At 37.7% G+C, this 22018-nt stretch overlaps 1 protein-coding gene across 1 annotated transcript; it reads right to left on the bottom strand.

The window, feature by feature from the left end:
• Nucleotides 1-14759: 14759 nt before the first annotated feature.
• On the bottom strand, nucleotides 14760-21081 carry LOC306885332 (tripartite motif-containing protein 16-like). Its single transcript, XM_079441785.1, has 6 exons — nucleotides 20424-21081; nucleotides 19972-20067; nucleotides 19612-19845; nucleotides 18741-18888; nucleotides 18557-18604; nucleotides 14760-16217 (listed from the first exon to the last, which is right to left on the bottom strand). The coding sequence occupies exons 1-6, from the start codon at nucleotides 20997-20999 to the stop codon at nucleotides 15700-15702; spliced, it is 1620 nt and encodes a 539-aa protein (XP_079297911.1). The 5' UTR covers nucleotides 21000-21081; the 3' UTR covers nucleotides 14760-15699.
• Between the last annotated feature and the right edge of the window lie 937 nt (nucleotides 21082-22018).

Below are 22018 nucleotides of genomic sequence, written 5' to 3'. Positions count from 1 at the left end.
ATGCAGATCTCCTCTAGAGCAGTGATGTTTTGGGGCTGTCGCTGGGCAACACGGACTTTCAACTCCCTCCAAAGATTTTCTATGGGGTTGAGATCTGGAGACTGGCTAGGCCACTCCAGGACCTTGAAATGCTTCTTAAGAAACCACTCATTCGTTGCCCGGGCGGTGTGTTTGGGATCATTGTCATGCTGAAAGACCCAGCCACGTTTCATCTTCAATGCCCTTGGAAGGAGGTTTTCACTCAAAAGGAGGTTTTCACTTTCCCCCCATTCTGTCTCTCATAGTTGAAGTGTACCTATGATGAAAATTACAGGCCTCTCTCATCGTTTTAAGTGGGAGAACTTGCACAATTGGCGGCTGACTAAATACTTTTTTGCCCAACTGTATATGAGTATGTACATTTTATAAAACTTTTTTTTTTTTTTTTTTACATAATTGTAAGCACAATTAAATTGTGTCATACAGCGGACCAATAAAGTGCAAAGTATTAAATGTATAAACGAAAGACATCATGTAAGTAGACAAGTGCAAAGCTGACAGGTGTGGGTATTGGGACAGGCCCAATATTTGACCTATACTTAATCTTTTGATTAAGATGTACTTAATAAAAAGTATAATTACGGATTCTAAATATACTTGGTTTAGTTCTGATTACAGCTTTTTAATAGAGTAGAATATTAAAATGTTCATGTTTATAGTAACAAGTCAGCTTTACATAAATTCAAGTATATTGTCCAAGTATACTCTGCAGTAAGCACACGAACATCAATGCACTAGTATAGTATTAAATTGGCCCACTTTTTAGTTGATACAATTATATTTTTAACATTGCAGTAGAAAACATGGAGAATACAACTAGTTTGCATCTTTTTTTCTTTTCTATTTCAGTTATTTTACTAATAAACCTATGCAATACTAACTATCTTTCCAGTACAGTACATCCATGGCCCAAAGTAATGACATCAATTTTGATCAGGTTTCTTTGAATAAATTCTCCTAATGAACCGATCCTCTTTCATCTCTTTTGTTTTAAGACTCTGACAGTAACGCTTCCTTTTGAATAAAGTGTTGTATAAATGCGTGTCCTGTCATTATAAACCTCTCCTTTCACTCTGGAACTGTGAAGTGGAGCAGGGCATTGTCCCACCAGTCCTTGTTTCGGAGTCTCATCCACAGGCGACTGGTTTTGGGCGTGAGGAGGGGCATTTTACTGCATGATAAAGACATAGTTCAGGCATGAAACTCTTACTAATCGCTAATTGGTTCATTCAACAACATGGCCCCAGCCAATCAGGAGAACTTCCTAATCCACGCAAGCATACACTCCTCTCCAAAAGTATTGGGACAGTGAGGCCAATTCCTTCCCGAGAGATTTACACGCCGGCTTTTATTTCCAGGTATTTACACCTGGATCTGACACACAACTTAGAAAATATCACCTTTTGTTTGAACCCACCCATTTTTCACTTTTATACCTAAAAGTATACTTTATATACTAGAAAGTGGGCCAATTTAGTCCCAAGGAGTATTGAAATAGTACACTTACAAGTATACTACTAGTACACTGATATTTCTATACTTACTACATAAAGTTTACTTTAAAAAATACTTTACTTAAGTATACTTAATAAAATAAACTTGAAGTATACTACTTTTTTGGTAAGGGACTCTATGATCGGCGGAAGTAATCAAACGAATCAAAAGTAATCAGTAATCAAATCCTGAGATTTGACCGGAAATAATAAACCTGTTCTAACAGATCTTCTTCTTCCTCTTGTTTTACAGCAGATAATTCTAACAGATCTGTTTTGCCTGATTAAATTAGCAAAACCTGAAGATTAATGTCCTTTTCTTGTTCCTGTATTTCCTATGTCAGCACTTGGTCCTTCACCATTTGTGACTGTATCTGTTCCTCATTTTTATCGTCTTGTCTGCTCCTCATTTATTTTCTCATTCTGAGGTACTGAGTTACATCGCTTCAACGAATAACGAGCAGCTCTTCATCATCTTCATCAGCACCACTAGCTGTTTAGCAAAACATCTGCCAAACAAGAAACTGTCAAAACAAAAAAGATAAAGAAAAGATAGAAAAACTCACTCGTACCGTACTACAGAGAGAGAGAGAGAGAGAGAGAGAGAGAGATGAACGAGATGCTGAAACACACAGAGCAAAGCTTCAAACTGGCCATGCTAAAACTGTTCAATGATGTTCTGTGTGTCGGGGTCTTCCCTGAGATCTGGAACAAGGGCCTCATCAGCCCCATTCACAAGAACGGAGATAAACTAGACCCCAACAACCACCGAGGCATCTGTGTGAACAGTAACCTGGGGAAGGTGTTCTGTAGCATCTTAAACACCAGACTGTTACACTTCCTTAAGAAGCACAATGCCTTGAGTAAATGCCAAACTGGCTTTCTTTCAAAATGTTGCATATCCGATCACATTTTTACATTACAAACACTAATTGACAAATATGTACATCAAAACAAAGGAAGCATTTTAGCTTGTTTCGTTGATTTCAAGAAAGCATTCGATTCAATCTGACTATACCTAAAACATACCGACAGTGGAATAGGGGGAAAATTCTATGATTTGATCAAATCAATGTACACAGCCAGCCATTGTGCGGTTAAAATTGGAAACCAAAGAACCAAATTCTTCCCCCAGGGGCGTGGACTGAGACAGGGATGCAGTTTAAGCCCCACCCTCTTCAACATTTACATCAACCAATTGGCCAACATATTAGAACACGCTCCCTTTCAAGGGCTCGCTCTACACGACACAGAGATAACGTGTCTTCTCTACGCAGATGACCTGGTCCTCCTGTCGCCCACTGAAGAGGGGCTTCAGGACAGCCTGAATCTGCTGGAGGATTACTGTCACACCTGGGCCCTGACGGTCAACCTCCTAAAAACTAGAGTAATGATGTTCCAGAAACGCTCCAGACCTCAGGGACCAACACACACATTCACACTATCACACAGAACCATTGAAACCACAAAAACATACACTTACCTCGGCCTGAAAATAACTCCAACCAGTATCTTTACTTTGGCTGTGAATGAACTCAAAGAGAAAGCTCAAAGGGCTTTCTATGCCATAAAAAGATCCATTCAAATCCAAATCTGGCTCAAACTTTTCAAATCTATAACTGAACCAATTGTTTTATATGGCAGTGAAGTATGGGGTCCTTCTATAAAATTTGACTTCTTAAATTGGGAAAAACACCCGATCTAAACTCTACATTTAGATTTCTGTAAAAGAATACTCAAAGTCCAAAGAAAAACTCCAAACAACGGATTTAGAGAGAGATGCATCTTTATTGATTATGATCAAGATTATAATAAAAGAGTTTTTGTTTTCGATTTTTTTATTTCGTTAAGTGATAATGTAAATATTTCTATAGATATATTTATCATGTCTGTGAGGCATGTATTCGCTCAGTTTCGGTTCATTTTTGTGAAGCGCTCCTGTTAAAGACGCAGAAAGCACATCATGTTTGTTTTCTTTGTTTTATAAAAGAACTACCTTTTGTTGGTATTGTGAGTGCACACAAATACAAGTAGACCCTTTACAGGCCCGAATGATGTATTATTCTTACCTTTATCAAACAAACAAACAAACAAAAAATGACGGCGTAGGCTATTTTAATTAGTTTCCACTGAAAGCAATGCAAGTGTTTGCTGGTGCCTCCATGTCCTGCAGAGCGCGCTTTAGCTTCCACTCTCCGCACAAACTTATATATAGGCTAGCGCACATTATTATTATAGCAGGTTTAACGTTTAAACATTGTTATATAGTTGAACTGTTTTAGTAGCCTATATCTATAGATTTTATTTTAGGCAAGTCGTGATGATTGATCAAACATAGGCTGATCAGCTCATGCCGCTGGCCGCTTGGTCGTTACTTTAAAAAAAAAATAATTTTGCCATTACACACAAAACTGAACTATTTTAATAGCCGAAACAGTAGTATAAACTGTTTTAGGAGAAGGGGGGAAAAAAGGGCTCGGGTCTGAAATTCTGATAAGCTGTCGGACGTGGGCCGGGCTGGGGCCTGAGCGTCTCGGGCCAGGGCCGGGCCTAAATTTGAGGCCCGTGCAGGGCTTTATTGAGTGTATGCTCTTTATTTTTTTCTGTTTAAAGTAATAAATAGCAATATTGGTCATACAGTTTTTACAAAACATATTAAGAACGATAGCGGAGACACTAAAAAAAATGATGCATACGTGCACAAATACTTACACCCTATGTCAACATCTTGCCAGGCAGCAGGTCCACCGTTGCCAGTTTGCCTGGTCTGTGAATTGACTTATGAAGTAAAAAAAAAAACATTTCTAAGTTAAAAAATGAATGCTTGAGACATTTATTTTCCATGCCATAGAACTAATTGAAATTCTGAAGACAATGTGCAAGATCATTCAGGTGTTCTGTGAATGCCTACAATATGCCACATAGCGTCATACAATTAAGATGTCTCACCATGTTGAGTGACCAGATGGTTGCCTGGAGATTCAGACTGAGGCCTGGTAGTATTTCCTTTAAAGAATATAGCAAAACAGCCACTTAAAACATAGTCCACACATTGTATTTGTTTAAACCAGCACACAGGGGTTTTCTTGTACAAGTAACCGACTAGCAACCTATAATGCATACATGACCTCTCTAACACTTCCCTGAGCCTTAATGCAAATGTGTCACAGAGCCATACTGGCACTGCTAGAACATACTAATTGAAATTCTGAAGACAATGTGCAAGAACATTCAGGTGTTCTGTGAATGCCTACGATATGCTACTAGGGATGTGCGCTACGACTAATTTGACTGTCGTTTAAACGGAAGTTTTGTATCCGACTATTCGACTAGTCTAAAAGCTAGAAACCCCCAAAAAATGGCAAAAAAAACAAAAAAAAAGTGTGTGTGTCTATATAACAGCCTACACTTGAAATACTTCAATCTTTGAATCACACTGTCAAATCCCTCAATTAATTCTGCTAAAAATAGGTCACGATTATGCCTTATGCTTGCCTCGCGTTATCATCATTTAATATTAGGCGGTCGTTAAGTAAAGCTACTAAAAATGTGTGATTGACGATAGACATTGTCAATCTTTTTGTATATCTTCATAACAGTGAATTCACAGGCCCAGGAGACTACCTATGACAACTGTGAAAGTCCTGCTGCCTGGCGAGATGTTGGCATAGACTCTTTTCGGTGTAAGAGAGATGACACAGTGACAATTTAACATATAGAAAATTCAATGTCTCAACCATTTCTACTTTGTGTGACCAGCATATGTGCATGTATTTCAACTCGCAGCACCAAATCCAAGGCAAGAATTAGATTGGACAGACCATCAAGGGCAAACTTTCAGTGAACGTAAGTGTATTTTAGATATTCTATGCATTTGGCCATTAGATGAACTTAATTGTCCCAGAAGGGAAATGTGTCTTGGGCATACAGTGCTACATACAGCTGCTTATCCTACAAAACACACACCAGTTCAACACCACATACCACATAAAGGACAGCAGGAATAAAATCAAAGTAAGCACAGCAGATATAGGAATCAGCACCTCAATCTCTGAGCAGAGAAACACAGAGTCTGAATAAATTATCAGCAATAAAAACCACCACTTGTTAAAAAAATTGTACAAAATTTACAACATTATAAGATACATCACAAAGCCTGAAAAAATTATCAGCAGCAAAAACCATTAATTGTGAAACGTTATTGCACAAGAAATATGATAGCAGCACAAAGAAATACACAATGCTTATACCTTCCCCCAATACGTTGACCACAGTAGACTATAGACAATACTCGTGGTGCACCTAATCAACCATCTTATGTCTAATCAGGCTTTCCAGCACTGCATTGTGTAATTTATTTATTTATTTTTCAAGTCACAATAGTCCGGTGGAGGTCTGAGGAAATGGAGGCAGGTCGCTCTGCTGAAGGATTGCGCTCTTCTGAAGGCAAGCTATTCAACAGATGTTTGTGTGTAGGGGACGTAATTTCAGTGTTCTTTTAAAAATATATAACAATAGAAAGTTCAACTATAAAACTTTATTATGGCTGCATTGTTTTCTATTGGGTAACAAAAGCAGCCATGTAACACTACAGTCTACACCTGTATTTTCTAGTGCCAAGATCCCGTCTCTCCACTAGCTGCCAGCTAGTCCCAGCTACCTGCTCAGGTACATTTGGCCATATCTCTCTGTTGACGTCAGTAAACGCCTGTGTTTGGGATATTCCAGTGCAAATCAATCCAAAGTGCTGTCAGTTGAGGTCACCGAGTGCTGTTGGTTAAATAAAAAGTTTAGTCCAACATGGACTGAATAGCAAAACGGCAGCTAACGCGGGGGTATAGAAACTGAGTTAGTGTTAGCTGCTGGTTTGCAATTTGGTCTATGTTGTACCATATTGTCTTATTATTTTACCTCAGACAACACTTTGAACATCAAGGCTATGGGTTGATTTACCTCAGAACATCTCTTCAAGGATTTTATGTTACACCCAATGTGGCAGGACCTCTATGATTTGTTAACATGAAGGAATTTTCACTGTATTTCCAACAGAGGTTGAAAGACTACTGCTTGAACAGCTGGGAGAGCTTCATCTGAAGGTAGATCACTTGACGACCCTCATTCAGTCCCAAAGCGTAAATCGAGGTGAAGACCAACAAAGAAGTGACTACGAAGAAAAACTTCCAATTGCCACACTGGAAGACCTGGATAATTTTGATGAGATGCTGCGCCAAGACCCCAGTTTTAAGAAACAAGTGGTGTCCTTTAATATCAGACTTGGAACACTATGTCATTACCAGGGTTCCCACGGGTCCTTGAAATCCTTAAAAGTTTGTGAATTTAAAAAAATTATTTCAAGGCCCTGGAAAGTTTTTGTAAATAGACAAAAATGTACATAGGTCATTTAAAATGCTTCAATATGAGCATATTTGGAATATGAGACACTAGAATTTTCAAAATGTCCTTGGGGAGTAACCCCGAACCCCCTTTAACCCCACGGTCACACTGACTTTGAGTGTATGTATACAACGTACGTCACGCCTTTTCACTCGGATTTGCTGTAGCCTAAAAATCACCTGTTGTCGCCCGACATTTGCATAAAATAGGCCGCAAGTCTATTTTCGCACCGCCCACTTCCCTTCACTTGCCTCCTGTCGCCCACTGTCATTGAAAATTAATAGTAGTATGTCGCCACGCCTCTGTATTTTGTCGCCCAGTGTGACCACGGGGTGAGTCATCATTCATCAATAAAATAACACTTAAGCAAGATTGGCAATGTATCTTGAGTCATCTGCTTGGACATCAGCAAAAGCTAACTACAGTAACACCAACTGAATTAATGCCTTGTTGATATAATTGACCTGATTTGTGTCTTACAAGATTTTGTAGGGTTCCTTGAATTTGAGGGACAAGGACCTGAAAAGTCCTTGAATTTGACATTGAGTAAAGAGTGGGAAACCCTGCATTGCACAAAGAAGGGACAATGAAATTTGCTCTGCACATCCTTAAAAACAATGTTGGCACACGCACACACCCCCATCACACATAAGCACATATTTCATGTAACAGGACGTGGAACATACACATGAACACACACACATGCACCACTGTTTTCACACTCACAATAAAATACAAAAGCAGCAAGCCCTGTGTGAATAAAGAATAATTTGATTGTTGTATTTCATTACAGATTGCAAAGCTATCCATAACTGGAGGCAGTTCTGTCAAAAAAAACAGTTGAATTGGTGTGGTAGGGGACCTAAAACTGGTATTCAGTCTCGACCAATTCGACAGATTCTACTTGGTATGTGACATGGGTATTTCGTTGAAAGAATGATCTTTTTTGTCATGGTTATGGTTATGGGATTTGGCAGACGCTTTTGTCCAAAGTGACATACAAATATAAAAATAATGCTTAAATGTAACAGGGAACAATTTAAAATGTTGGTCAGACTACATTAAGGAGAATAGCAATAATAAACAACAATGTCATAATACTGTGTACTGCAAAATTCAATTGGACCTCCTTAGTAGAGCCCGTAGCCTAAGTTCAGCCAAAGGTTTTGACCTAGTCTTGTTGCTTATTGTCTCTTGTAGCCGCAGTGCTTCGAAATGACGTAACCGAGGCGGAAGTGGAGGGAGCTATCAAAAATTGGCTCAGGTTGAGCAAGGACCGGATGGAAGGCCGTCGCCGGAATCATAATCAGTAAGAATTCACACAGGTAAACTGGAGCATGCTAGTGTTGATGGCACTTATCTATCATCAGTCCCTTCCTATCTGAAGCCAAATGAAAGCGCACAAACTACGGTGGTGATGATTTTTGTAGGAAAAGTTCAAATCAATTGTATTCGGCAAGAGTTTGCATGTATAGGGAGCGCCATCTGCCAACAGGTCCATTTCTTTCATGTGGGACCGCACAGGAGAAGACGACCGGCAGAAAATACAATTTAAGATTATGGTGGTTTTGTTTTTTATCAAAAAACGTATCGTGTCATTTAATGTAGGCAAAGTAAATAAACATTCAATTCGTTGGTATTTTTTACCAGCTTAAATGTTCATGGAAGTATGGTGATTTAACATGGAACGGCGCACAGCTGATGTCCGGTACTGGGTTTGGCTATAGCTAAAAGGCTAACAGATGACTTGGATGACTAACAGAAACAGGAGAACTTATAGCTATATGGTTTGCCCTGTTATGGGTAGAAAGCAGTGGGTGCAACAGACAAGTAGTTATAGCACGTAACAGATGTAAACACGTAAACGCAATCACGTTGAAAAGGTCACGCTTGATGTAAGCGGAAGTACCGAGTCAGTGTTTACAAATGTGCGGAAGGAGGACCATATACACATATTAAAATGTCTTTGTGTCAGTTTATCGTTTAAAATGCCCATTTCGTGTGCGTATCCTGGGTGTTTTAATATTAAAAAGCCTAAAAGAAAATTTTGGATTTTACGTCAAGCGTGACCTTTTCAACGTGATTGCGTTTACGTGACGTCACGAACGCGCATCACGGAACAGAGCAAGGCGAGCATTTGTGCTTATAAAACTGAAACTTTTTTATTTATTTTTTAAATGACCGATCGTTTCGCTAGATAAGACCCTTATTCATCATCTGGTATCGTTTAAAGCCCTTTGAAGCTGCACTGAAACTGTCATTTGGACCTTGAACCGTTTGGGTCCCATTGGAGTCCATTATATGGAGAAATGTTTTCATCAAAAACCTTAATTTCTTTTCGACTGAAGAAAGAAAGACATGGACATCTTGGATGACATGGGGGTGAGTAAATTATCAGCAAAAGTTTTTTTAAAAGTGAACTAATCCTTTAATTGTTGTTTTTGTCTCTTGCAGGAGAACAACCGGATTTTTGGGGGATTTTTTGGGGAGCTGTTTTTTCTAACAGCATTTTTTCATCATTCACTTTTTTGAAACATTCAATAAAATGAAATGGAAATATACTTCTGGTGTCTTTCTTGTCTCTTTATAGATTATAGATCTAATTCATTTATAGCCTAGCCTATAGTGTAAAATGTGCAATCTCAAGATCCGACCTAAATAAATAAAGGTCGCATAAACCTCCGCGGGTGGAGGTGGGCATAGCTTTGATGAGTCGTTGAAACATTGGCTCATTGTCGTTTTCGATGATTTGCCGACATCCCGGCGATGTCTTGCCAATGAGCAAACGCTCCCTATGCGATGTCTTCTAGACAATAACGGCATTCATCGGCCCGACATCGGGTAGATTAATGTGTGCTGTCATTTCTAGCTTAGTCAGTATTTGATTTGATCAAAATTAGTGTCGAAAGATAGCATTATTTTATAATATTTACAGCTTGCTCTTATTTTCTGTGTTATTGTACCATTCTGGGATACTTAATATGTTTTCTAACAAAATAAAAAATGTTAAAATAAAATGTATAATATAATAAAATGATTATTTGTACCATATGTTAGTACTATGTAGGTCTACTGTACGTATTACTGTATTAATTATTATTATTTCATACTAATATTACTACTATATATACTATTAGTAGTAGTAGTAGTAAGAAAAATAATATTGCACGTTCTTTTTATTGTACTTTACAAATCTCAAGTGCTACCACAGACAATAATAGTAACACAATAACAGTGTAACAATTATAAATAAGTTCTGTAATAATTACAAATAAGATCTTTGGAATAAAATGCGGCCTTGAGTTTATTTTCATCAAAATATTAAGTAATCTGCGTAGAATTGACAATATGAGCTCTGTTGGGTTGACTAACTAATTTGCGTGTGACTTTTTTTCCCAGATGGTTTATTTGTACAGGCCATCATTCATGGCCTTTGCGAGCTGCAGGGCTTGTCTTGGCAGGAGGCTGAAGAGGTGTTCCTCCAGGGCCCCATTTATTACTCCAGGTATGTTTTAAATTTTTGTTTGTACAAAAACTGTTGGATTTTTGTGTTACACAATATTTCTGACAACAGCATTTATCTTTTCTTTTAGTGAAGTTGAGGAATTTGACAGAAGAATTGCTCGACAAATGAAAAATCTCCCCAACGAGAATGTAAAGCATTTATTTTATTTGATGTTGTGTATTTTTATTTTAACCTGTGCTGATCAGCTGGCCCCCCATCTTCACACAGATCTTCAACAGATCACTGGAGCTGTGTGAAGTCCCCTCATGCTTGAAACGCTCAACCATCATCCCCGTCCCAAAGAAACCCAAAATTACTGGACTTAATGACTACAGACCTCTGGCTCTAACGTCTGTGGTCATGAAATCATTTGAAAGACTGGGTTTGGCTTATCTGAAGGACATCACTGGACCCTTACTGGACCCCCTGCAGTTTGCCTACAGAGCAAACTTCATCCTGCAGCATCTGGACAGACCAGGGACTTATGTGAGGATCCTGTTCGTGGACTTCAGCTCTGCTTTTAAAACCATCATCACAGACACCCTTCAGACTAAACTAACTCAGCTCTCCGTCCCCACCTCCGTCTGCCAGTGGATCAATAGCTTCCTGACAGACAGACAGCAGTTAGTAAAGCTTGGCAAATTCACATCCAGCACCCATACGATCAGCACTGGACCTCCTCAGGGCTACGTTCTCTCCCCACTGCTCTTCTCCCTCTACACCAACGACTGCACATCTAAAGATCCCTCTGTCAAGCTCCTGAAGTTTGCAGACGACACCACACTGATTGGCCTCATCCAGGACGGTGACGAGTCTGCTTACAGACAGGAGGTTAATGAGCTGTCTGTCTGGTGCAGTCTCAACAACCTGGAGCTTAACACGCTCAAAACTGTGGAGATGATCGTGGACTTCAGGAGAAACCCCCCTGCTCTCCCCCCACTCACCATCATGAACAGCACTGTGACTGCAGTGGAGTCATTCAGATTTCTGGGCACCACCATCTCCCAGGACCTGAAGTGGGATATTCACATAGACTCCATTGTGAAAAGGGCCCAGCAGAGGTTGTACTTTTTTCGCCAGCTGAGGAAGTTCAACCTGCCACAGGAGCTGCTGAAACTGTTCTACTTCTCCATCATTGAATCCATCCTCTGCACTTCAATAACTGTCTGGTTCAGCTCAGCTACCAAATCTGACCTCAGAAGACTACGGAGGGTAGTCCGGACTGCTGAGCGAATCATTGGTACAACCCTCCCCACTCTCCAAGAACTGTACTCATCCAGAGTGAGCAAAAGGGCTGGTAAAATTACTCTGGACCCCTCACATCCAGCACACAACCTCTTTGAACTGTTACCATCTGGTCGACGCTACAGAGCTCTGTGCACCAGAACGACCAGACACAGGAACAGTTTCTTCCCTCAGGCAATCCATCTCATGAACATTTGACACTAAACGTGGAACACACAACTCTATTATTTATTCACCACACTTGCTTACTTTTTTATTTATCTATTTTTTTTTCATTTTAAATTTGCACATATCAGACCTGCACACACATAATTGACTATATTATATATTGTGTTTTTGCTGCTTTGTACATTGCCTATTTGGTCATTTGTATATTATTCTTTTATTATCTGTGTCCTGTCCTGTTGCTGTCTTTCTGTTGCACTGTGGAGCATCTGTCACTACAACAAATTCCTTGTATGTGTAAACAAACTTGGCCAATAAAGCTCATTCTGATTCTGATTCTAATGTTATTTAATATGTAATATATGCATTATTAACCCAATTATTTTTTTCACCATTTTTCTCTGCATTGTTTACAGGTCGATGACTTGTAGGACCTCATGAAAAAGAATACAAAAATAAAGTTTGGTGTCAGAAAATGACTCCGAGCACTATAATTTATTGTATGTAAATATAGAATTAATGTTCATCCCATAACTCAATACTAAAGAATGTGATAAATCCTTAATAATTAGGAAAATAATAAATGACTATGAAAATATTTAAGTAACTGAACAATTTCTATTTACTAATACAATTAATAATAAACCAGACTTAATGCATTAAATCATAACCTAGTATGTGTAATATTTTATATAATAATGCATTCAGTCATAGCGTAATATTTTATAGTTGAAAAATAGTGTAAGTTGCAATCTATCAGCAATTGAATTCAGGTTAGGTAATCTTATCTAATCAGGTTAGATAATCATCCAAACAGCAGGTGGCACTGTCTGAAAAAACGATAGGTCTGGGAGTGCAGGTCTGAGCGTGCAGCTGGGCCTCCAGTATAGAAAAGATTTATACCTGATAACAAATAATCTCCAATTCCAAAAGCTTATGTAATCAGGGCGTTTTTTTTCAGCCTCGTTTGTGATGTTTAGCTGTAACTTATTTACTTGGGAAAACGTTAAATGTCATTATGAAATATCCACAAGTAGGCTAACGTTAAATGGAAAAGTTAGCCAGCGTGAACATCATAAGTGACATTAAACTTTCCTTTTATTAATATCCGTCGTCACAATATTTCAAATATTCGAAAGAGATCGATTATTGTTGGATACGTAACTTATTGCCTATAATTCTGTCGTCTATTCAGAATTAATTTACGTTATGCTTCGTGTTAAATCTGTACGGGACGCTAATTTACTAATTATTTTAACATGTTTGACGGTCAAATAAATTGAGCAGAACACATCAGCATTGGTTGTAAAGTTATTTAGTGTGATATTAATTGGAAATTGTAAAAGTTTTGGTAGGGGACCATGTAAAAAGTCCAGACATTTTGTTAAAACGAACATTTCGTTCATCTTCTGTCATGAAAACAATTAAAATATTTCACATGCAAACTACATTTAAGTTAATTCCTAATGACGTCCATTTGAAGTAATAAATGATGATTCGTATCATATTTCAGATCATGTTTTACAGAAATATCCTATTATTTTCTATAACTGTGTAATAAAGTGCAAATGCTATCATCATAATAATTAGGCTATTATTAGTAGCAGTGATACACGTTAACATTTTAAATAAAATGTTTGTAATAACTGTTATTTCAAATAAAGTAATTGTTTTTAAGAAATACAATGGAATATAAATATGGAATAGATATTTACTGCCAATAGTTTAGCAGCTCCTCAGGATAACAATAAATAGTGTAAACTTTAAAGTTTTCCTGGCTATTCTAGTCCTTTTCTATTGCATTTAGGTTTAAGAGAGCCAGGGTCCCGCTATTGCTCAAGTAGGTCACTAAATAAGTGACACTTTAGTTTATAGAAGCTGTTTCTTTTATTTCTGTTCTTTACTACTGCATACAAATTTCCTGTATATTGTGGTTATATTCTAATAAAGAGACTGAGAAATAATTATATATGGTCATTAAACCACTGTAAAACAAAAAACAACGTCAGTACTTAAAACTTGGTACTGTATTATGTTTGGCCACAGACATCTTTATCAAATTGTAGTACATAAACCTTTTTGGTAACAGAAGTTTGTTCATCATCATACACCAGTCGATTACATGTGTCCATGTGGGCATTCTTTTAGGATGAATGCATCTGTTATACTACATAACTCACATGTGTCATTCTCAGTAGGTATTTGTTAAGAACTCTACTGTACTGTAGCATTATACAGCTACAGTTTTCTTTAAAAGCTTTGCAAGTTAGGTCAGTGTGGTGACAATATTTTAGGAGGCTGTGACTCTCGTCAACATAGACAAAATATTTCTTATCCCCTTAACACAGCATGTAGTACTCTAATTATCGTTTATGTTTCTTTTTTCAGATGCCTACTCTAAAGGACTGCTACATATGCAGGAAAAAAATTGGGAGTAGCAAGCAAACCGTGTCTACACTGCAGTGCCAAGCAGCCATATAAGCAAACGCTTGAGGAAAAAAAGAAACTGCTTTCCCAAGAATGGAAAGAAAAAAACAGCAGTGTGAACAAAGTGTATGATGCAACCAATCTACTGGTATGTTTATCTTTCAGACCTTCATTGTAAAATATTAAGTAAACAGTCCTTGTTTTTTACTTTTATATATGCATTTCTATATTCGTGATTAATGGCATCCAAAATAAACGTTTTTGTTTACATAATATGTGTGTATACTGTGTATATTAATTATGTACATATAAGTACACACACATGCATGTATATATTTAAGAAAAATATGTTATGTTTATATATTAAATATGTTAATGTATAATATATGTATAATATAAATGTATATACATGTAAATATTTTCAATATACTTGCATGTGTGTGTATTTATATATACATAATAAATATACACAGTTCACACACACATATATTATGCAAACAAAACTTTTATTTTGGATGCGATTAATCATGATTAATCATTTGACTGCACTAATTTATACATTTCAACAACTCATTCTTCAGCGTGTACATTGACTGAAGCATTACATCGGTGTATTTTCCACTGACTGTGCTCAGGTCTGATAAAGAACTGCTTGTTGTTGTGCTTATCATTAGAAAGTAAAATAAAAATCATATAGAACAGGGGTGTCCAAACTCGGTCCTGGAGGGCCACTGTCCTGCAGAGTTTAGCTCCAACTTACCTCAACCTTAGTATGCCCGTGTGTGTGTGTGTGTGTGTGTGTGTGTGTACATACTGTATACATCAGTGAAAATCAGTATGTTTGGTAGATGTAAATGTAATAACTCCACTGTTTACCTTCAGTTTATACAAAAGAAAAAGTTCAGCTTCTGCACATCGGTTCAAAATATGAGCCAAATGCGTTTCGAGCCTTTAGTTAAGAAAATTAGAAAATTAGATTTAAACTTAATGAAGCTATCGACAAATTCATATTACACCATAAATTTACATAAATCCTAATTAAACATACTAATCATTGACGTCATTGTGATGTCACAAATACTGATGTTCAGAATAAATGTCAACCCAGATTCACATCAGTCAGTCATATGTAATTTCCACATGTATTCTTATTCCACCTTTACACTACAGTTAACAGATGCATCTGATTATTATGAATCTAATAATATCTGAAACTGATCAAATCATGCAAACATGTAATATGGATCTAAAATAAACTGCATATGTCAGTATACTGGACATTGAATGTTTACTCAAAATTGTTACATTAAAATCTACAAAGTTTACACAATAAGTTGTTTTCTCAAATATTATAACCGTAAGACAAAAATATTCAGGTAAAACATGGCATAATAAAATCTTACTTTTCAGACAGTTTGAGAGATGAGGAAACTATATCAGTTTCACTGATGATTGACCACCAACATAAAACCCAGGATAGAGCGTCTGAGTGAATGTGGTCTGGACTGAGTGGATGAGGTTCATTGTGTCAGAGACGCTGTAGAAGGACAGAGTTCCTGCTCTGAGATCCACATACACTCCTATTCTCCTGCAGCTGGAGGGAACAGGGAGTTCAGTCTCTTTATTATTGTGACAGAATGAGAAACTGGAGGAAGAGCAGAACAAACTCCAGGACTGATCATTATATCCAAACAAACACTCATAACCATATCCCTTCCTGCTGATGCTCTTATATGACACTGATATACGCACTTTACTCCCACTCCACTCAATCTCCCAGTAACAGCGTCCACTCACACTCTCTCTACACAACACCTGAAGATAATTAAATCTGTCTGGATGATCAGGATACAGCTGAGGTGTGTTAGTGTCAGTCACCACTCTGTTCCCTTCAGACAGACGGAGGTGTTCATTTGCAGTGTTTGGATCCAGAGTGAACTGATGGGAATCTGATGAAGAAAAACACAAAAAACTAACTGTAATCAGTGGTTGTTAAAGTTAAACTGTAAAAAACTCTTTGCTCAGAATGAAAAAGTGATTTTTTTGAAAATGGATTAATTTTATTTGGTTATGCTTTTCTTTTCTTGTACATGAACACAAATGCTCACACATTCACATGCAGGTCTACAATTCACACACAAGCACAGAAAGCTGCAGATATCTGGACAGAACAGACAAACAAGTCAAGCTGCATTTTCAGAAAAGTACTGGATTTGTTGTATTGTTGCTATGATGATCAGTCAGTATTAAAGTATGAATGAACTATTGGGCAGCACGGGGCACAAAGTAACACAGGGTCAGCCTCAGAAGTCACTCCCACGGAAACTTTTCTGGAAACACTTCAGGAATGTCGAAGGTTGTATCCGAAATCGCCCCCTATTCCCTCATTCACTATTCCCTACATTAGTCCACTCATATAGTTCACTTGAAGGAGTGAATGAAAACGAGTGAGTGAATTCGGACACTGAGTGCACCGGAAGGACTGCCGTTTTTGCATATTATGTATATTACATTATTATGCACATTATGTATAAACCCTAATAGTCAATTTACAACTAATTGTTTTATTACGCCGTGGACGAGCGCTTCTAAAATCAATGAATGGATGATTCAGCTGCGGGCGCCATCTTCTGGCGAGACGCGGGAATTCATTCGGCGCGCGACTCTCGCAGTGCATTCTGGGGATTCTCTAGCCGTTGAGTGTACATCGTTTGAACACTCGTTTTTGCGGTGCATTGTGGGATTGAATGAGTGCACTCGAGAACATCCACTATGGTTTCGAACACCACTTAAAATGTCCGTCTATATAGGGGGCGATTTCGGATACAGCCGAAGTCGTCATATGACTGGTTGAATTAAACCGGATTTCCGGGAGACGCGAGTGTCACATTTATTTTCGGTCCGGTGGCGCCAAACTCATTCACGAAAGAAGAAAGCTGGCTACGCGAGACTAGGGCTGTATCCGAAATCGCCCCCTATAGTCTTTTGAAGATATCGCTGAACATTTATTTTAGTAACATGATATTTCTGGCTTAAGAAAATTTCTCATCTCAGTTTTTATTAATTTAAAATGAGACAAATCAGCTATTATTTTAATCTCAAATCTGTTATTTATCAGTTTAATGCTTGGATAACTAGCAGAAGACACTAACCGGTTTTAAACTCCAGCTGTTCAGATACAATCTGTCCTGCCGTGCTATTCTGTGACATTAGCGATGTAAGATTACTTTAATACATTCTAATGAGAAACAGGTCAATAAAGACTGACAATCAATGTTTAACGTTCAGAAATTATTATTTCAAGACATGTAAAGCACTTTGGCTCGTTTATATGGGCCGTCCCAGGCATGGCTGCAATATGTTCAGTCAAACTCAAAAATCAGATTACTTTTCATTCTTAAAAACACCATTATTTTATTTTAAATAAATAATGATTTTATTTTATTGACAAAATATTTTAGTTGGTCTTGTATATTTTTTTCATAAGATCAGAACATATTAAGCTGTCAAACGTACCCCTCAGATGTTACAATGTACCCCACCTACGGGGCATGTTGTCACATTTCACTGCTGGTTATATTCTGTATAATTGTGTATGTGACCAATAAAAAAAAATCTTGAATCTTGATTTCACTTCCTATTTTTGATGTTAAAAATAAAGAAAAACGTCTACACTGTAATTATGAAACAAAGCGTCATATTTGTACTAGACAAGTGTGAGATTACTGTGGATAATTAAATATACTCTGAACCCCATGTGAATTTACACAGTTTGAGAAAGTTAAAAAGTGTTACTCTGTGCCCCGCTCTCCTCTATTGGACATCAATTTATTATCACGTTATTTATTTGTATGTTGGTTTGTACTGATTTTAAGAAAGTAACTTAAAATTAAATGAGTGTTAATCAGTATTGCAGTACATTATGAAACAGTATGCAATAATAACGTACTGAGTGTAAATTATAAATTATAATCACATCAAAAATGGCCCGGGATTTACCACCAATGCCACGTGAGCTGTTGTCAGAAGATCATGTTTTGTAATGTTGTCCAGCTCAACCAAACGTTGGCTGGCGGAGTTACTGTAAATAGCCTCCAAGAAGGCAGAGTAAGCTGTAAGTAAGTTGATTAGAACCTTAGGGAAGTAATTAGTAAAATGCAATATTCTGTAATAAATTTGCCTAAACTGCACGATTAATAAAAACACTGATAATGTTTTCTGTCACTTTAAACTAAACGTACTAGATGAAGTATCTCAGTGTGTGTTATTGTGTTTGTTAGTGACTTACATTGTAGGAAGTCCTCTCTGGTCCTGGGAACAATGTTACTGTGAGTGACTGAGAAAATAACAGATATAAACACAGAGAGAAAACCATGCCTGTATCCATTCCTCAGACATTTCTAACATTGTCATGATAATATTAGATGGTGTTTGTCTCATTACAGACAGCAGATGAATCTCTAATATTTTACCAGATATCTTTTTCATCTCCTCTTTGCAGAAATCCTCCAGTTTGTGTCTCAGCTGACGGACAGATTCTCTCACAGCATCAAAAGAAGAGAGGAAACTGACAGAGATGTTTTCTGTAGATTCAGGAGGAGCTGAGAGAGACTGAAGACTCTACAGGAATAACAATCAATAAACCATAAAAAAAGAAGTTATAAAATAATAGTGAGTACAAAATAAAATTATATTTTAGTTAGATTTTTTAGTTTGTTTTGTTTTTAATATTTTGTATTTTCAGGTTAGGTTAAAGTTTATAAATTATATTTATGCAGTAATTATAATTAATTTATTACCTCTTAACCGCTGTTTGAGCAAAGACCTGAAAATTAAATTTCTACCTGAAACTAATAAAGACACTTGGCTTTTAATTTTAACTTTTTAATTTTTTTATTTTTTGGTGTGTGTTCATGTAGCAAGAGCCAAAACCTTTACCAAGCTTCGTCCCATTCCAATAAAGTAAAATAATAAGAATAAACAAACAAAATATAAACATTATTGGACAAAATGATCTGAGAGTACCAGAGGGTTAAACATGCTTAAGACTATGATTTTAATGCTTAATTGGGCAAATAAAAGAGTCATATAATGCGTATTGGTCTCTATTATTAGCATGTTTCATCAGGTCACCTCACTGCTGCAGAGTACCTGACTGAAACCAGTTTTACAGTAAAAACAACATCACGAGACAATATTCCTGACTACATTCCCAGCAGCAGAATGATTCTTATTCAATCAGTCAATCAGTGTGCTTCAGATAATAAATGTCAGTTAATTAAAGACTCAGTAACAGCAGATCTTGCTAAAGTCTACTCTGTTTTTTTTCTAGATCTCTGTTACCTGCAGGAAATGGATGTGATGGTCTGTGTGTGAAAGCTGCTCCAGCTCAGTGTTTCTCTTCTTCAGATCATCAATCTCCTGCTCCAGTCGCTCCATTTGTCCTTCAGCTCGACTCACTGCAGTCTTTTCCTGATCTCTGATCCGCTGTGTCACCTCAGAGCGGCTTCTCTCAATGGAGCGGATGAGCTCAGTAAAGATCCTCTCACTGTCCTCCACTGCTGTCTGTGCAGAGCGCTGTTAGACACACATCACAATCAGCTCTTACTGCTTCCTCACAGCCTGAGAGCCACAGCGGCTTCAGTGGGACTGAAAGAGGAGAGTCAAACTGAGTCTCAAACTTCTCTTCTTCTCCAAACTCACCTTATGAGACTCCACAGCCGCTCTCAGCTGCTCAAGATCTTTCTGTCTCTGCTGGATTCTCTGCTGGATTTCACTCTGTGTCTCCTTCAAGTGTTTCTGGAGGAGAAATTAAAAACAAACCCAAGACTTATTACATAAAACTATCACAAATTCATCATGTAAAAAGGTGCCTGTTTTCTTCATTACAGCGTTTCTCAAGAGTTGTGAGATCATTATATGAATTTAGGTTAGACATGAAGTCCTTTCACATGAAGGGGACATATATGATTATTACTGAGCAGAGAACTTGAGGAATGTTACAAAAATGATCAAAGTTCAACTCCTGCTCAAATACAGAGCTGTCGTGTAGTAACACCCAATGGGAGAGTAGATCACATGATGCACCCATGATACAGCTGGATACTGCAGTGAGGAGAAACACTTGAAGTGTCAGCATTCATTTCAGTTCATACCTCTTTCTCTTTTCTCTCTGCTGCAGTTGATACAGTCTCATGGTTTTTATGTTCATCTGTCATACAAAGTACACAAACACATTGCTGGTCAGTACGACAGAAAACCTCCAGAAGCTTATCATGTTGATGGCAGATCATCTGCTGCAGTCGTCCAGTGGCATCAGTCACTTTGTGTCTCTTTCCTGAGTGAAACTCCTCATGACGCTCAAAATGAGTTTGACAGTAAGACTCCAGACACACCAGACAGGACTTGACAGCTTTGTGTTTTCTTCCAGTACAGATGTCACACTCCACGTCTCCAGGTCCAGCAGGAACAGCAGCTGTTAGTTTGGTCTTCTTCAGTTTCTCCACCACTTCAGCCAGCATGGTGTTTTTACCTAAAGCAGGTCTTGGACTGAAGGTCTGTCTGCACTGAGGGCAGCTGTAGACTCTCTTCTGATCCTCTTGATCCCAGCAGTCTGTAATGCAGCTCATACAGTAACTGTGTCCACAGGGAATGGTCACTGGATCCTTCAGGAGATCCAGACACACTGGACACAAGAACTGCTCCACTGAAAAAACACCGGCTTCAGCCATTTCACCGTCTACAGCAAAACAGACACACAAACAACAGCTCAACAGCAGATCAGCTTCAGTTTCTTTTAACTGAGTTTCCTGGTTCTGTGTTTGAGAGACGTGTGCAAAACAAGTTTGTCTGTAAGTCTGTAAACTCTCATACTGAAATGTCCACTAGATGTCAGTCTCACACAGAAACTCAGAGTTAGTGAGAACACAAAGTTGGATAAACAACTTTACAAAATAAAAACACTAATACTGCTTCCAGATTTCTCAGGATTATTAGAAAGCTAAAGGCAGGAGAGTTTGATCAGGTTTGGAGCTAAACTCTGCGTGACAGTGGCTCTCTAAGACCAGAGCTGCTCTGACATTCAGAAAAGCCTCATGTTAAATAATTAGTAACACTTTAAAACACTGGTCCATTGTTAAAGAATAACTACACAGGAACAAATGAGTAACACACTAACTAACAGGAAACTCATGATGAATGAATTAGTGAGTAGTTCACAAGGTGGCTCTGACTGTTGTGATATTAGCAGGGCTGGGGAGTAACGAAATACATGTAAAGTCGTTACGTATTTAAAATATAAAATACCAGTAACTGTATTTCGTTACAGTTACATTTTAAATTTGTGGTAATCAAATTACAGAATGTGTGTGTGTGTTATTTACGAGCATGTTTAGCGCCATTATCGTGTTAGATTTAATATTAGAGAAGATGTATTACGCACTTCTAGCTTTCCACTTAACTTCAGAGATTCCTTTACATCTACACACACAATACTGTTGACAAACTTTGGAATAAACACTAGCACTAATGTGTAATGTTTCAGTAAAGAGAGAGTTTTGTGACAAACTGAGTTTTATTCTATTTTCAGGAGGAACAGAAAAAGCATCAACACAGATCCTCTTCTGATTCCTGATCTACACACTCTCCTGGCAAGACTGTATCAATAATGTCAATTTTAAAAGATCAATATTTTTGTCACTCATTTCAGAAAGTGAAACCCATATATTATCTAGATTCATTACACATAGGG

The sequence above is a fragment of the Barbus barbus genome, assembly GCF_936440315.1.
Source record: "Barbus barbus genome assembly, chromosome: 19".
NCBI lineage: Eukaryota > Metazoa > Chordata > Actinopteri > Cypriniformes > Cyprinidae > Barbus > Barbus barbus.
The sequence above is the reverse complement of the archived record's forward strand: the minus strand, read 5'-3'. Positions and strand labels throughout refer to the sequence as shown.

Coding starts and splice junctions, on each gene's coding strand:
- LOC306885332 (XM_079441785.1), bottom strand. CDS start 20,999: ATGGCTGAAGCCGGTGTTTTTTCAGTGGAGCAGTTCTTGTGTCCAGTG. Junction 18,889..19,611: donor ATCACATCCATTTCCTGCAG/GTAACAGAGATC, acceptor TTATTCCTGTAG/AGTCTTCAGTCTCTCTCAGC. Junction 18,605..18,740: donor GGAGATGAAAAAGATATCTG/GTAAAATATTAG, acceptor TTATTTTCTCAG/TCACTCACAGTAACATTGTT.